General features: G+C 40.8%; 1 protein-coding gene across 15 annotated transcripts in view; it reads left to right on the forward strand.

Annotated features, from left to right (window-relative positions):
• Positions 1 to 17,881, forward strand: part of dmd (dystrophin) — a 311,598-nt gene that overhangs the window by 149,237 nt on the left and 144,480 nt on the right. For 14 of the 15 annotated variants that reach the window (XM_036127849.1, XM_036127856.1, XM_036127844.1 and 11 more), the window contains exons 10-15: positions 662 to 790; positions 5,285 to 5,380; positions 6,589 to 6,687; positions 7,569 to 7,750; positions 11,142 to 11,292; positions 14,047 to 14,166. In XM_036127849.1, the coding sequence (XP_035983742.1) occupies positions 662 to 790; positions 5,285 to 5,380; positions 6,589 to 6,687; positions 7,569 to 7,750; positions 11,142 to 11,292; positions 14,047 to 14,166 (777 nt within the window). The remainder of the gene's footprint in view (positions 1 to 661; positions 791 to 5,284; positions 5,381 to 6,588; positions 6,688 to 7,568; positions 7,751 to 11,141; positions 11,293 to 14,046; positions 14,167 to 17,881) is intronic. The other variant, XM_036127855.1, reaches the window with a different exon arrangement.

The raw sequence follows: 17,881 nt of genomic DNA on the forward strand, positions 1-17,881 counted from the left end.
AGAGCGCCCTGGTGCCGTTATAGGCACTAATGGTTAGCCCATGGTTCATGTCAGTCAGAATGAATCAACATTTAAAAACTGTTAAATTTATATGTATTCATTAGAAGCAGCTAAGATATGAAAAAAGCGTGAAAATACAGTAATTTCAGCATCATTTTTTGTATTTCTGTCTGTTAAATGCATGGAAAAGAAAGGAATTGGGTTTCATTTAACAGCTTTTACCTAGAGCCAACAGGTCCAATTCAAATGCTGTTTCTTTCAAACCAATGCACACCCATCCCAGTTTTACTCAGTTGATGAACAGTTATATTACACCACACACTGAGAGCATTAACCCTTAAATTATTGACCTCACTGCTCTCCTTTGATGCTTTTAAAAAGACATCGTCCCTAAAGATTAATTTGACATCTGGATGGAAACATTTTGCCTCACTTTCTACTCTTGAATTGTGATTTTGCATCTTCTCTTGCACACTTTTATTTCTTGCATCCTGCTCTCCCCCCTACCATTGTCTTTTATTTTCTGCTTTTTTACTCATTTGTGTATTTTGGCTTTTGGTTTGTTTTTTGCGCACTGTTTTACATTCTTCTGCCTGTATCTGTCCTTTCTTTCTCCTCTCTCTGCCAACTCCTCCATCCTTCCTCTGTCTTTGGCTCTCAGATCACGGTGAGTGTGGCTCAGGGCCGTGTGCGGAGCCCCTCCCCTCAGCCTCGCTATAAAAGCTATGCCTACACCCAGGCTGCATATGTCAAGTCACCAGAGCAAAAGAGGAGACGTTTTACTGAGCAGGTCCGTGTCTCGCAGTGCTAACGCTTAAAGCCCAACATTTCTATGTGCATGTTTTGGCCGAACACTTGTTTGTCTGCTGCGGCTGTTTTTTTTCTTTCAATGTCATTGCCAAAAAGTGTCCATGATATCAAGTCTAGAAATATAATATATTTGGTTTGTGATTAAAATGGGCTCTATTTGATTCCAACTTTCTTTCCTTGTGTCTCTGCAAATTGAAAATGGCCTAAAATAAAAGCAATTATAATTGTGTTAGCTTGCTGGTGCATCTTAACAAATCAGAATATCATTAAAAAGTTAGTAATTTAATTAAAAAATCTAACTTATCAAGATTCATTATAGATTGATTTCCTTTGAGCATTTTTTGTTAATTTTATTATGTTTATGGATGACAGCTAACCCAGACTTCAGTTGTGCTGAGTACGTGGACGTACCTTTCTGGGCCTCACAAACTCAGCGCTAGGTAACCCTGACCCTAAACCTTTACATGATTTACTGCATCAGTCCCGTCTGACATGGAGGCAATAATACGTTCTCTGCTGAGGTGTTTAGGAAGCCCAGTAGCCTTTAATGGAGCCCTTTGGCTCGTCTGCATTGCTGGCTCTGCTGTCTCTCAGGTTCTGGGAGCTGGCGGGTACCGGTACCTCTGGCGGTGTTCAGTCCTAAGTTCTGCGTGAAAATAAATTCAGCATCCCCGCTTCTACAAAGCCTGTCGGCAGAGAGAAGACTGGTAGCTGGCTGGCCAGAGGACTTTATGCGTGATGCATCTGCCTGGTCCGCACAGCCATGTTACGCCATTTTGGCTACCACACTCGTCCTCACACCTAGGAAAATTACTAACTGCCATCTGTAAAACAAACATGGCGGACGAGCAAAGCGCTCCTTCTGGAGTCTAGATATTGCTCTGAATAAGCCCAAAAAATCACCGTGATCAACAAATTATCAACAATTCCTGGACAGAAATCACCGTCACTCTTAGAAACTAAGAGTCTTAAATCTTGGAAGCCGCTGTGTTTTCTACTTCTACGTGTAGTGGGGTGTAGTAGGAGCGCAACGCTGCCCTCTAGAGGAAATGGAGCATAAATACTGCAGGCGCTGTGTCTGCACGTCTCATTTCCATGCAGAACGTACGTGTGTCAAGCATAAATCAATCTTCACACCAGATCACACGGCTCCCCACAGCTTTATTCATTTTAGAAACTTGTGGAAACACATTGGACCTGAAGCAGCTTTGACCCTGTACCCCTCCTTTCCTCTAAACCTTTGGATCCTGACTTCCAAATGAAAGGCAACATTTTCACTTTGTTCTGAAAAACCCCGCCGTTTCCTTCCACATTGTCTTTCCACCAACTTACCGCTTCAACAATGACCATTTGTGACCCAGGGTGTTAATGAATGTTGGCAAGAAAACCGCCATGTCAGCAGTCTCCTCTTGTTATTGTGATTGTCAGATATAGCGCCATATTTTTGGGAGACAGAATTTGGGGTTTCCATTAGCTGTAAGCTATAATCATACAAACTTACAGAAGTGCCTGAATGGAGTCTGTGTTATGAATAACTGTATATAATACATCACACTTTTACTGTTCAAGTAACATTTATTGAGGTGCACTTACATTTGAACTTGGGGAAGTACAAATTTCTTGCAGCTTTGCTGAGTTTTATTTAATTCTTGGCTTCTAAAAAAGTTATTTTTTCACACCATCTGTACTTTGAGGAGCTTTGCCCAGTCTGGTTCTGAAAGCATTCTCTTAATGAACACCTATACAACACAAATATTGCAGCCCAGTAACTGAAACTGGAAATCTGCAAAGCCTCTCTGTTTAATCCTGACATTATGGGCTCGAAAAGGCATGCAGTTTGCAATGCATTGTGGGATGCACTGGTCATTTTCCTGGGCAATGTCTTTTGTTTACATTGCTGATTGGTGTGCCGTGCTACGTGAATATGCAAAGCGCTTTAAAAATGGACCATACTAAAGAGAAAAGCGATAGAAAAGCTAGACTCTGTTTTGAAGGTTTGCGATCTGGAAAAAATCTCTACAATTGGTGGGATTGATCAATATGAGCAGAATAACTGGACAAAGGATTTAGGGACAGCGAGAGCGACAAGTGGCATCTGGCGTGGCAGACACCACGACGTGGTGCCCCGCTGAAAGGAGCTCGGTCTAGCCTAACTCTCCCTCCGCTGACAGGCCAGCACACAGCCTGGTAGTGAGCACACAATGAAAACTGATCAAAATAATATTACAGCGGTGAAGAATCTTTTAAGCTATCAATGTGTTGATAGCTATCAATGTGTTGATCGCACCCGCCATTGCTGAGGCAAAAGATCTCATATGAAGGTGTAAATATTATCCCTGCCACTTATTATTAGATGTGTGATCCAGATATTTCTCCAATATCCGAGACAATCTGGCATATACAGTTATAAGAACATTATTTATATTTTTTCTTTTATGTTTCATTTATAATGATGTATTTTTATCATTTACCATTTTGCCCAGATTTCTTTAAAGTGTCCACAGGGGGTGGGGGGCAGAGGGGACGGAGGCTTAAGGCTTAGGGGTTTTTAATTCCTACCTACAGGTTGCAATAAGATGAAGCAGAGACAGTTATTAGAAAGTCCCAAACCGGCCATGGTGACAACGTCATTCAATTTTCAATTTTATTTATATAGCGCCAATTCATGAACCATGTCATCTCGAGGCACTTTACAAAGTCAAGTTCAATCATATTATACAGATTGGGTCAGATTATATAGATTGATCAAACATTTCCTATAAAAGGGAACCAGTTGATTGCATCAAAGTCCCGACAAGCAGCATTCACTCCTGGAGAAGCGTAGAGCCACAGGGAGAGTCATTCATCTTTTAAAGCCGTGCAAAAGCAGCGCTGTTTCCTTCTGCTTTATAGCAAGCTTTTTATCCTTTTTAATAAAGATTTAAAAATATCCCAAAGTCAAAAAGTTAACTTTACCGACCAACAAACTATCCAATCTCTACCCCGTGATATCAGTCTGTGGTTTTAAGATGGGGACCTCAGCTTAAGGCCTGTTCTGTCTCTGTTTGTATATTTTGTTTTGAAGAAAGAACACAAGTTTTGGAGATGAACTTATCTACAAACTGGGCCAATTAAAACTTACCATCAGCCTGCTCTGAAAACATTTAGTTACGAAAAGTTAGTTATGAAAAGTGGTTTAGGCAGTAAAGAAGCCTCCATCCCATCGTGGCAGATGAGATTCACATGATTTGTTTGCACTGTGAGCGTACCACGACTGGCTAACAGTTAGCCGACGGTGATGTTAAAGTCTGTATCTCTGCGCTGTTCCAGTGTGGAATACATTTGATTATCTCTGGTTCAAAATCTAGAGATAAAGCGACCATGAGGATGTTGAGGACTACCTTAAATCTAAAGAAGCATGAAAACTGCAATATAAATCACAAAAATCTAAATGGAATTATTGTTCACTAATTTCTTAAAACGTTAGTTTGGGGATAACTTAGTTTTGCCCATTAATACTGCACAACTTTGTCATTCTCAACACAAATGTTTTCTGTCACCTCAGTCGCAGTCACCTTAGTCTTCATCGGCGCCCAAACAATTTACCAATTACCGCCCCCTTCTGGCTACAGGACACACTTCATCCAGATTGCATATGCTAAATAATACAAGATGACAAAACCTTTTGGAACCAGTCAAACTTGTAAAGTGAATAGATTTTTTTCTTTTAGAGCTTTGATAGTTGCTCCTTCCTGTTAAACAAACAAATCCATGTAGTTTTCAGTCTGTAACAGTTACTGTCCCATTTCATTTACATTATAGTTAGATGTAAATATAGATAAATGTACCTGAAATATGTAAAACATAATCAAAAAGTTTATTAATTTCAGAAAATAAAACCGATAATAAAAAACTCTTCAAGCTTTTATTCATTTAAGATGGTGTCTAAACATTAAATAGCTGAAAAAAATCTTCTTTTTGTTGATATTCTAATCTGTTGAGCCCCAGGAGCTCATTTACCAGTTAGCTTCACTAGCTAACTCATAGAGCCTTCCCACGGTAGCAACAAAGATTTCTCCGTGTATATCTACCTCTGAGCCGAGGGAAGAGGGAAGTGAAGAAAACCCTGGAGACCTCAGAGAAAGGCTGCTGTCCAGTTCTATAACACGCTCTTAAAGATACAAACTGGGAGAAAAAAGAAGAGAGGCAGGCTTGGGAACGGTGCTGAGAAAGAGGAACAGTTGTTGAAGCTGAACCTGTCGTCAGCATTGATGGCTAACACATAACGGCTCTTTCCCTGTCTCTGTTTATTCTCTCTCCCACACGTCTGCTCATGCTCCCTGCATTTTGTTCTCCTAATGTCGAGCTGTCACCTTCACATTCACCTAATGTTGGTTTTCTCGATCCATCTCCTCCTTGCCCTTCTTCCCTCTCCCTCTCATCCCCACAAACCATCCCCTGTTTCTCCTGCTTTCTTCTGCTGCACATCCTTCAGTTCCTGACCCGCAGCCAGGAGGAGCTGCAGCGGGGCCTCAGCCCTCTGCTTCCTGGATCCACGAGCCTGGAGAGCTACCAGGCTGCTCTGGAGGAGGTAAGGCATTACAATACAAAGTTCCTGGTGACAAATCTCAAAGAGATTAATCCTGACCCTCTTTTTGCAACATTGGCCCAATTCTCTACATATTCATTTATGTACAACTCCAAAGGCTGGCCTCATATTTCACTGTAGTATACCTAGTAATTCTTAAACTTTAACACCTTTTGTCAGGTTACGACCACACATTTCTTATGTATTTTATGGCATAGAACAAGTATGAATACAAGTGTCCTGAGAAGGCCTCAGAGGTATCTTCAGAGAACGTTAGTGACCATGTGGTAGCATAAAGACCCCACGTCAGCAAAGCATGATTATCCACCGGAAAACATTCAAAATGTGTTCAATAGGTGGGAGGGATGTTAAGAAACCACAAGTCAAGAGGAATTCATGCGTTATAAGTTCAGTACCAGACAAAGATTTTGTGTTAGTTAAAGCAGTCTGAGTCTGGAGGAGATGCCAAACAGTTAAACAACTTTTTTCAAAGAAATGTCATTAAAAACATGTACGGTATAATATCCACTGTTGACAATAATATAATTGATTAAAATTGTCTATAATTATTGATATTGTCCGTATTGTTAAAATTATTACAGAACTGTTATTTTGTATACTTTAAATATATATGTATGAAAAGGTTCAATATTTATGTATAGTATTATTAAATATTTTATTTTGTGAATAGGGGATGTGTTTTATATGAATAATTTTTTGTAATATAAATCCAACATAAAGAGTTATATATAAAATCTGGGACAGGATAGGGTCATTAATAATATATTAACCAGGCGTGAAAACAAACAAATTTTCATTTTAATTCATTTTCAATGTGTGCATGCCTCACTTCTTCAAATAAAATTCATTTATTCAGACATGAAAATATAATATCTTGTGGCTTAATACAAATGTACCTTACCCTTCACCGTCAGGCACAACTTAGTGTCGGTCTATGACATAAAAGCATAATAAAACAATTTGTAGTTTGAGGTTGTGATGTGACAAAATGGGAATAAGTTGAAGGGGAAGAGATTTTTTGGTGTAAAAAAGCAATAGGAGCCAGTGTGCTTGAAGATGTTACGCACTATGAAGAAGGCCCATTTCTTGATGCTATTATTGCTATGTGGAACTGCTGAGTATAATATGAACACACAAACTTCCCTCTTATTTTTTAAGTATATTGCTTTAATCCACTGGGCTTTCCAAAGGTGTTGACGTGGCTGCTGTCGGCAGAAGATGGCCTCCATTCTCAGCCCCCCATCTCCAGCCATGTGGAGGAGGTGAAGGAGCAGTTTCACACACATGAGGTAAGGACTGTGGAAACAGAGGGAAACTCTTTAAAATCCTTTCTAAAAGGAACTCTGATAGCTGAAGCATGGATGTCTGACAAACACCTTGTCATGACAACATTACAATGAGCTAACAGTTTACATGCGTCTAGTTGTGTCATTGATTTGTCCATCACTTGTCAATACAATTACATTTTTGCCTTTGGGTGTGTATATGATGAAAGCCAAGAGTGACCACCTCCACCATGGAGGTTTTCAAAAACCATAATTTAGGTAGACGGTATTTCTGGTCTGCTTCTCATCAGCCTTGTTGTGTGTGTGACTAGAAGGCTTTACGTTAAAGAACTGTGTTGTGACTGTGTAAAACGCAGCAGAAATGAATGCTAGCAGGTAAAAGTCTCACTACACAGCTCTTAAGGAGTCTGTGTTTCACTTAGAAGGTTTAGCTACACTACAATGATATAGCTGTCAAAATGTTAGTTACAGTGCAGTCTTTTTGTTGCCACTGAAGCTCTTGAAGTCTAAACGTAGTTTACTTCTCATGTTGTTTAGACCTAAAAAGTTGATTCAAGCTAATGCTACACATGCAGGGGATGTCAGAAGATAACGTATTCATATACAATAAGACTGCAGCTACAATCAAAAACTTAAGTTTATGTTGGCTGTAAAGAACTGTAAGTTCTTTACAGCCAACATATAGCATGTGCTTCGATGGTCTGGCTGTCGACTCAGTGTTTTGTTCCACTCCTTCACATTTGTTTTGCATTTAAGGGAATATTCTGCTTAAATCCAATTGTTTAACTGAGCACCAGGAAAGAATTATGTGACAAATCTGCCCCCCCTTGGATAGATTCATGGAGTACATATGTGTGAAATGTCTTCAACTCTCCGCTCACCAGGGTTACATGACGGAGCTGACCACACATCAGGGTAGCGTTGGCCGTGTCCTGCGGGCCGGGGCTGCTTTGCTGTCAGAGGGTAACCTCAGTGAGGAGGAGGACACTGAGGTCAGGGAGCAGATGAACCTCCTGAACTCCCGGTGGGAGCACCTAAGAGTGGCAAGCATGGAGAGACAAAGCAGGTCTGTTGGCACTTTATTTTTTTAAAGGCTTTTGGCTATTTGAGGCCAATACAATCAGTCTATTGGCTGTTTAATGTTCATTGTGTACCTTATTGTATGGTTTAGAGCTAAATTAAGCAGCCCTAGCTTAAAAGCATGTCTGTTATCGCAGAAATTGATTACCTGTTTAGGAACCTATGCTTGCATGAAGGAGTGCTGGGCTGGTGTCTAAAGCAGGGCGCCTGCATCCTGACAAGGCTGCAAGTTCCCCAGTCTTAATACTTATCTTTGGGTCCATGAGTGAGACCTTTAGCCCCAGAATGCTTCAGCCCACTGCTCCCTAAGGGATGGGCCAAATGCAGAGGACAAATACCATAAAACGTACAAAATTTTAGGAAATTGTGTACGTCCCAACAAAATCCTTTTAAAAAAAGGCAAAAAGAGACCTAGAATAGACCAGCTGAAAATATGGTGAAAATAATATCCATCCACTAATATCAAAGATAAAATAGTTACATTAAGTTTTATACTCTTTCTGGGTCATTAACATTATTTGTCCACAGACATTCATAGCTACGTTACATCAATGCAGTGAAGCCGTTGCTCTGAAGATTACCCAGAATCCCTTGCTACTCATACTACTAATTGCTGGTACAGCTCAAACAGCAGATGGTACTGTTGTCCCATTTGGCAAGATTTATGTGTGATGTCCCCATGGAGCTTTGTAACTGCGTTACACCTCTGCAGTAGTTTCTGCACAAAAAAGCAAAGATGTTCTCGCACCCTCACTGTCCTGAGTCAAATGAGTTTTTTAATTGATAGGCCTTTACATTTATTTGGACATGCTTATTATTTTTTTTACCTTAATAAACAAAGCAGACAATGGTTTGTTATTTTCAATGTTAGAAAAGCCTCTTTGACAAACTCACCTCAGGCAATTAACATTACTATTGTTCCTCACCTCAATGCTTGTCAATTATCTTGTAAAGACTTAGCTCCATGTTAACTCATTTTTCACCTCACTGGGGCTTTATTTGACAATTTCACTGCTTGAAACCTTTTATTTTGTTATTTGTAGTCACAGTCATTTGTGACAAAAGGAGTACCCTTTACACGCTCGTAAAATGAGTCCTTGAGCTGCTAACCTACACACAGCTCTTTGCTTTAAAATTCCTACACGCTCACATTGTGGTGAACAACTGAATACAGTACATGTATCAGAGTCTTTTCTGCTGAACTGCCTACTAATGGACACGCTGAATTCATCCCATCCATAGATGTTTCACAGCCAGTCACTGAAATGAGTTGGCCACGGGGAACAGAACAACACATCCTGAGTTTAAAACCAAAGGACAATATAAAATCAGTTCAGAGAGCTAAACAATACTATAAAGCTTATAAATATTAAATAATACTCTACTGAGATGCTGTAGAGTCTCCATAAAGAATGATATCTTATGTTGTGCTTTCTTAAGTGATTGATATGTAATAGGTTTATTCATCCTGTAGATCCACTCTCTAACAGAATTTTCTAAACACTGACAATGCAGTCAGCTGTGATGTTTGCTGGGATCATTCAAGGAAGAAATAATAATCTGGGTAAAAAACATTAATCCATTTCAATTCTTCTTTCTTTTTTTAAATGTGTTCATAGCACAGTGATGTAACTGAAACAATCTGCTGTCACTTTGCTTCTTATCATTTTTTTCCATCTCAGCCCAGAACATTTGATGTTTGTGATAATTTGGATATAACTTTGATCCAGCACTTTGTATGCTGGCTGCAACCCCCCCCCCCTCCACTGTAAAGGGTAAACGTACCTTTTCTTCAAACGGGTGTAGTCCTACCTGTTCCTTTGGATGATTAAAATCTTCACCTTTCAATGGCCTTTTTTAAAAGCTGACATTTGTAACTTGTCAGAAAAAGTAAATGGAATTAATAACAGCACTGCTGAGTCAGCGCTACTAAATCTTCCTTCAGCCTGTAGGAAAGAAGCAGCACACTCAGAGGAAAGGACCACCCTACGCCCCCCCACCGCGTACATGTTGTTGGGTAAACATACACTGGTGGACTGGCAAAGGCAAAGAACCGGCCCTTATTTAAGCTCAGCAGAAATCCAGCTGTTCTGTGAAGGCCTCAGCGATTTCTTAGAGAACATCATCATCCCTAAGGCCCGGGAACACAGAGGACAGATCCAACATAAAGTTGTGGAGAAGTTGAAAAGAGGGTTAGGCTCTATGAGAATATCTCCAGCTTTGAACATCTAATAGAGCACAGAGGAGCACATCTTCTTCACAGTTAGAATGGGTTTTCTTCTTGTCCTGCATTTTCTCCCAAAATGTAATGATGTCATTATTTTATTTCCATCAGATCACAGGACATGTCCCTAAAATTTGAGTTACCTCCAAATATATGTGAAAACTACAATCTGGCATCTATATATGCTGCTTTTAGAGAAATGGCTTCTTCTTTGCTAATTGGCCTTTCAGGCAGTGTGGGCAGGTTTCATGGTGGATAATGACACTCTCAGCATCTATACAAGTTTTTTTTTTCTTTTGCTTTTATTATGGGGATAAGAGGATTAGCTCCTTCCTAAAATGTGTGTTGGCTGAACATGAGCATGATGTTCATGCTTGCAAATAACATTTCGAACAGATGGACGTGGCTCCTTCAGGCCTCTGGGAAGTTTACCCAAAGATGAACCAGGCGGTCCACATTTCTCCTCCTCACATAGTGACTGATTTCTTTAGATTTTTCACACAAGGAAGGGAAGTATGTTTGAGGTTCCCAAGGTTAGAGGCAAAGTGGACTTAGTATTGGTAAACTTCTGAATTTGAAGAAGGTAGGAATTATTATTCTGTCATCCAGCAATCAGAGATGATTACTGTCACCCTAACTGACCTAGGACAGGAAGTGTTTAGTCTTATTTAATGCTGTTGTGTGTCTTTTTATCAAGGGGTATGCAAATGTCTGGTTTCAGCTGTCTTTATGAGCACTGTCGCCCACAGAGGAAAAAAGCTGTGATAAAACGAGTTTAGCCAAAGATGGCTTCACATGCCTTCTCTACGTCCACAGTTAATGAAGAGCTTTACTGCAGCTAACATTAAAGAGCACAAAGAACAGCACTCGTTCTAATTATAGTGAATCCGAGATGAGCTGACACTGAGCCAAATTTAATTAAACAGTTCAGCTATCTTCTTTAATAATCTTGTTGACTCGAGCACAGAGATAAGCAGACATGGCCCTCGCTAAATAGGGTCTGAATAATAATGACGGTGATAATATAAATTTAGCATAAAAGTCCTGCTAAAAAGTGAGCACACCATCTGTTGGAGCGTTCTTCAGGAAGACTGCTTTAGGATAATGACTCCAACATATGAGTGACAGCCATCTGAACGCGTCTCTTTCCCAGACTCCATGAAGTCCTGATGGACCTGCAGAACCAGCAGCTCCAGCAGCTCACACAGTGGCTGGACGCCACCGAGGCTCGCATCAAGAAGATCGGCCTGCAGCCGCTGGGCCCTGACCTGGAGGACATCAAGCACCAAGTAGAGGAGCACAAGGTGGGCAGCCCCTGGTCTGCGTGTGTGATGCTGAATCTAGATTTCCACTCTCTTTTATGCCAGACAAACACAAAGTATTCCTACTTGTCCCTCCTACCCTCTCTTTACCGCCCTCCCACTCTTGAAACAAGCTGTGCTGCATAAATGTAAGGAATATTACAAGCTTAGGAAACCTTGGCGCATGTTACCTGGATAATTAGCTCATGCCTGCAGACCTGGTTGTTTTGGTACACAACAAGAAGTCTGCAGAATATTGTGCAGCTATAATGTGAGCAGCGGCACGTTGCTGCTACATACCTTGCTAATTCCAGTGGAAGCTGTACGGACGGACTTTCATTCATCTTTTCCGTCATGTGATTCTCATCCTCATTCAGTGTTGTCCAGCTTGTTTTTGCACAGCTTCTGTTTTCTTTACTCTAATTTAAAGATCAAATAGGCACCAAATCATTGTATTCATCAGAGAACTATGTGCTTTCTTTTTAATTTGACTTTGATTTTTATGGTTGAAAATAATCTAGCAGGGAGCCCTGGCTGTTAGCCTCTTCACTTTATTAAACGTGGCTGTGTTTTAAAAACGTTCCGTCGTCTCGGTTCTAATCGCAGCGTGGGGCTGGGCTCCCCAGCTGTGTTGAATGGATTTTTCTGGCACTTTCACATGCTTTGGAAACCTAAGCTTCAAATGAGCCTTCTGTGTAAAGAGCCGGTAGGCGTTAAACCCTCACTTAATGTTCATTTTTCTCAGTATGTTTTCAAAAGATAAAGTTTTGTCAGCGTACTAGTGGTGAAATAACACCAATCAAGTCGCCCAGTGTTATGACATATAAAAGTATATTCTGTCTTCAGTTTGTGAATCCTAATAAGCTAAACCTGTTGACAGGTGTTTTCTTTTTGATGCTGATTGTGACAATTATCATTTCCCCCATCTGTTCTTGGATTTTATTAGAGCGAGGCATTGTGTGTTGATCTTTGGATCTACTTCATGTTGCCAGACAGGTTGTGTTGACGTGAATTCCTGATGCCACTGTGGCAGTGATCATTGATCAGTGATCATTGATCAATGATCAGTGATCACTGATCAATGATCAGTGATCAGTGATCAGTGATCAGTGATCAATGATCAGTGATCAGTGATCATTGATCATTGATCATTGATCAGTGATCATTGATCAGTGATCAGGCCTTGGTGGGGCAAATCAAACTGAACTCGTCTCTCTGAAAGCCAGGAGTTAATTTGTGAATTAGTGAGGCAGATAATTACTTTTTCACAAGGGGCCAGGTTGGTTTTGGAAGTTTTTCCCCTCTCAGTGTTTCCCCTGTCATTCTACAAGGGGGGGTGACCCACCAACAAAATCATCCGCCCCCCCCAAAGAAGGTCACGGCATGTAGTAAATTATACGTCTATAAGTGTTTAATTTCATTAAAATCCGCCTTTCTAAATAGCGGCAGATCGCATCCTGAGCTCTTTTTGTCTCTAGGCTCCTACATAATAAGGTGGAGATGAGTCTGCAGACAAGTCAGCGCCGTCACACTATTAACCGCTCAGCAGGAAGAAGTCTTCACATCCAGGCAGTGACTCGTGAGCACCTGCAGCGTCACATCCACTGTGTGGCGCTCTGACAGACAGGCACGATGGGTGCTGCTCTGCCAAATGTGGGAATTTATCACAAAAATGAAATCAATAGGTGCGCTCCACTATTCAGGGTAAAACGTCCGCGGACATTTTACACACATTACACCCAGGTGTGCAGGAGCCTCGTGTCTCCTAAGCAAAGTCATCGTTCCTACTTTCAGCTCAAAGTTACCTGGGTTCACACACAGGTGAACTCACACTGCCAGGAGAGAGAACGCGTGAATCGTGACATATTTTTACCTGCATGTCTGCAGGTAAGCATGTCTGCCTTTTGGAAACACACCCAGTTTCTGAGGGTGGCTGCAATAAAAACTCTCACAGAATCTAGTTGCAGCTCGGTCTCAGCAAGCCAACGGCTCTATGGTTATTTTCAGATTTTCATTTGCTTTGGTTGTTGCAAATCACCAAAAGTCTTTCTGTTGGGAACAAAAATCCACCTTCCTGCGTCCTTCTATGAACTAAGATGGCTGCAATATTCTTGGAATTTGTTTTTATTGAAACAATCCCAAATGTAATATTTAAATGACGTTAAAATTGAAGAAAGTTGCGCTCAAAAACATTCTAAATCCTGCCAGGTTGAGATTTTGAAGAGATTTTCATTCAGTCAAGAGGCAGGAAGGAAGAGAGGAATGTAGCCTTCAACATAGAACCGCGTATAAAGATACATGATAGAAACAGAAAGATAGAGAGAGAGAAAGAAAGGTGGATAAATGAGAGAACAATGGAGAGAGACAGGAGCTGCTCATATAAAGCTGCATTCTGTGATATTAATGGAAAGCTAAGTGGAAGAAAAGTCTCAGCAAGATGACCCCCCGCCCCCCCAACAAAAAAAAGTAGCAGCACTAAAATTGTTAATTCCCCAAGACAAAAGTTCTAGGGGAAAGACTGCCTGTAATTAAAGCAGATCATTCAGTAACTACACTTTCTATTACTGAGGTTGTCTTTGGATAGTAATGACATTTAATGGTGATCTGAAAGTTTCATCTCTGTCATCATCACAGAAGTAAAAGAAAACTATAAGAGGGCTTTCATGACTCTATCTGTGTCTGCTGTGTGAGCTAACACTGTGGCGTGGACAGAACGCCGTCGTCCTTCTTTAACCGGTGTTTTTGCCGCCTCTGCAGCTCCTTCAGGAGGACTTGGAGCTGGAGCAGGTGAGGGTGAATTCTCTGACCCATATGGTGGTGGTCGTTGATGAGAGCACCGGAGACAGTGCAACCGCCGCCCTGGAGAGCAAACTTCAGGCAAGTAAACACCAGCACTAACGAGAGCACACATCCCTTAGAGTCCTCAAATGTCACATAATTGATAAGGATGGAAGAAGAGGGAGAAACAGAGGAGCTGTGGCCACAGGTGTTATGCTGGTAGTCCTCAGTGCTTAAGTAGAAGACATGTGGACTTCCTGTTTAGCTTCCTGGAGACGTTTCTCCTCTCGTCTAAAAGCCTCTTTTGTTGATGCCGACATGTCATTTGTTAATGGGGAAGTATTAATGTACCAGGATACAATGTTAGTAGTAATTAATGTAAATTCTTTTAATTAGCTGTTTTAATAACAACAAAAATGACCAAACTACTTCACAAAATAAGTTAAATCAAGCTAATTGTTGCAATAGAAATGGCTTAAACGAGTACGGCACAGCATAAACAAACTTATGGGACTCAAACTGAGCTCTAATTAAAAGCCATTGTAAAGAAAAGGGGAGATTTCAGGTTTTCCGGTAGTAAAGTATTAATTAAATATTATTGTTTTCTGAAGATAGCCAATCAGGCTTTTTTTTTTTTTTTTTTTTTTTTTTTTTGCAAAAAGCCAACTGAACAGAGAAAGGGCTTTCCTGTTGTGGTCTAATTAGATGTTGCCACATATATTTTGTGCAGACTTCAGCTTGTTAGGTTTTCTCTTAGCTGTAAATCCAGAGTGCAGAGGGATAATGGACATTGTTGATCGTCTTCATTTTCTATGCTTCACCTCAGTTCAACCTCAGTTCTCCTTGTTATATCCTACTCAGTGCCAAGAATAAAACAGAATTATGTTACAATTGCAGCCAATAATTTCCCCACCAGGTTGTTACTGCGTCTGTAATGGGAGCAGGATGCCTGTGTTGAAGTACCATCACACAGATGGCCGTCTTTGTTCAGGACTCGCTCCTTCAAGACCGCTGCTGTCAGATTTATTAGAGGGCTTGTTGTTGGAGCAATGTTGGCTCACAAAGAAAAGGCATTTATTTTTGTAGCGTCTGGCAATTTAGGGGTTTTTGTTGTTGTTGTTTGAGCACCAAACAAAAAAACTCATAACTTGGACATACATTTATAATGAAGTTGTTTCCTTTGCCATAATTCTATATTTGCTATTAGTTTTAAAATTTAAACTGTTTATGTAGTTTTATTCTTGTTTGATTGCGGTGGAGACACCTCAGTTCAGACCTTCTGCTCTCTTAAACTATCTAAGCTAATCTACAATGGTCCATCAGGGACCTTTGTAGATTAGCCTATCAGCCTCTATCCTCATGCCAGTGGCGTCCCTGACTCATAAAATTTTGTTATGGCCAAAAGACGTTTTATCCAAATGTCTCTGAATAAAATGTTGTTCTATAATTCAAAAATCAGAAATGCTTTTTGAATAATCCACACTTTAAATAGTAAATCATGTGTGAAGCTCTGACATTAAGCTTTTCTTTTTATTTCTTTGAATGAGGTCACATGGGGAAATTGATAGGCTACAACCAATAATGACACATTTAGAAACGTCTTCAAGATCATTTCAATAATCTGTTCTTAACAGCCAGTAGGTTATGTGGTGCTCACATCAGCCCTGCTTCATATCCCATAATGCACTGCAAAGGCTACTTGTGACCACAGCCTGGCTTGGTCCTCAAGTGTACATAGATCCTTCCCTCCATCACAAATGCTAACACATTTATTTGTCTACTAGGCTAGTTGACCATATCCATTATTGCAGTGCTTCCCAAACTTTTTGCATCGCGTACCCCTTGGAGCATTTCATCTCCATCCGCGTCTTCCACACATAGTCTGTGTCGGTATTTAGTTTTCAGGCTGGTCAGACATGAAAATCCTCTCTCCAATAAATATGTAGTGGCGAATGCCATTAATTTCTTGACTGCGCGTGTTGCCAGTTCAGGGTACTCGGTGAGCAGCCTTATCCGGCTCATCAGCGACACACCGGACGCAGCGACGGGACCAGGCTGTGAAGACCGAGGAGGACCTGTAGGCCGTAGGCCAGAATCTGTACGGTGACTTTTCATATGAACTGTCATGGGGCAACTTTCTTCCACCGGGAAAAGTTGCTACACATAGCAGTGAACTCAAAACACCAATGTTCCCACGTTTTCACTTGCACATTAATAAGTTATTGCTGATAAAAAATCTAAACTGTTGCGCTCCGGTCGAAGAGGTCACGTGATTCGATTTTTGCTGCTCAGCCAATCAGATCGCTGTATTGTCAGCTGTGCGCGTTCACCACGTCATCATGGCTGCGCTCGTAAGATGTTTGTATGCATCTGTTTCCAGACGAAGAAAGCCCAATAATAGCATTTTCTGGCGCCAGCTGGCAGAGATCTTGAAAAAAGAAATAGCCCAGAACATCCGTCCATCCATCCATCCATCCATTTTCTAACACGCTTATCCCTGCGTTCGCAAGGTGCCGGTCTCTATCTCCAGCTGTCAATGGGCAAGAGGCGTTGTATAAACTGAACAGGTAGCCAGTCCATCGCAGGGGAGAAATAGTCCAGACTTTTGCTTAATTTACTGTGATATCACCAAGACCTGCTGCGCTAGGATAGCACAGGCAACAGGTGTCGTTGTGCCAAAAAGTGAAATGAAAATGTAACACTTGTTAGTGCTATCATAAAGGATTGCTATGTCGGTTAAAACTTCGATTGATCACTCAATATAATACGTTATGAGAAAGTAAACGGCTCTGTGGTCATTTCCACATGTGTCACGAAAATATTAGCTTTATGTTATTAGATTGTCGCATGTCTGTCTGCTTAAACCAAAAATCCACCTTCCTGAGTCCATCACAGCTGTCTACTTGTTCATCTTTTTTCTTTTTCTTTTCTTTTTGACCCGCATGAATGGATCATATAAAGCGGATTTCACGTGTGATCAATGAACACTGAATAAAGGTACAGCCAAAATTATCAGATTTAATAATATTTTAATTCAACCAAGAACCATATAGAGATATTAACCATATTAAGAAAACGACATGTGTCTCTTTTAAAAATAGAACAATGTATTAGGAGTTTAAAAAATCTATTTCATTTTATTAGAATGTGATATTTAAAATATTTAGACTTCACAAAGCTGAAGGTTAAAACTTTTATTGATTTCAAAAATACAATACAAAATTCTACAAATTCCGAAGGGGATAACTCGTTTGGCACAACGAGTTTATACAACGCGTCTCGCCCATTAACAGCTGGAGCTCGGCACCAGCACCTCGCAAACCCAGCAGGGATAAGCGTGTTAGAAAATGGATGGATGGATGGATGGATGGATGGACTGGGCTATTTCGTTTTCCTTGCCATCAAGATCTCTGCCAGCTGGCGCCAGAAAATGCTGTTATTGGGCTTTCTTCGTCTGGAAACAAATGCATTCAAACATCTTACGAGCGCAGCCATGATGACGTGGTGAACGCGCACAGCTGACAATACAGCGATCTGATTGGCTGAGCAGCAAAAATCGAATCACGTGACCTCTTCGACCGGAGCGCCACAGTTTAGATTTTTTATCAGCAATAACTTATTAATGTGTAAGTGAAAACGTGGGAACATTGGTGTTTTGAGATCACTGCTATGTGTAGCAACTTATCCCGGTGGAAGAAAGTTGCCCCCTTACAGTTCATACGAAACTTCTTAAGGAAGCGTCCTACAGATTCTGGCCCACGCCAGCCGCACACTCTGCTGCGCGCAGCTCCTCCGTGCGCTGAGGCGCTCGGCT

This window comes from Fundulus heteroclitus, chromosome 24, assembly GCF_011125445.2.
Source record: "Fundulus heteroclitus isolate FHET01 chromosome 24, MU-UCD_Fhet_4.1, whole genome shotgun sequence".
Lineage (NCBI taxonomy): Eukaryota > Metazoa > Chordata > Actinopteri > Cyprinodontiformes > Fundulidae > Fundulus > Fundulus heteroclitus.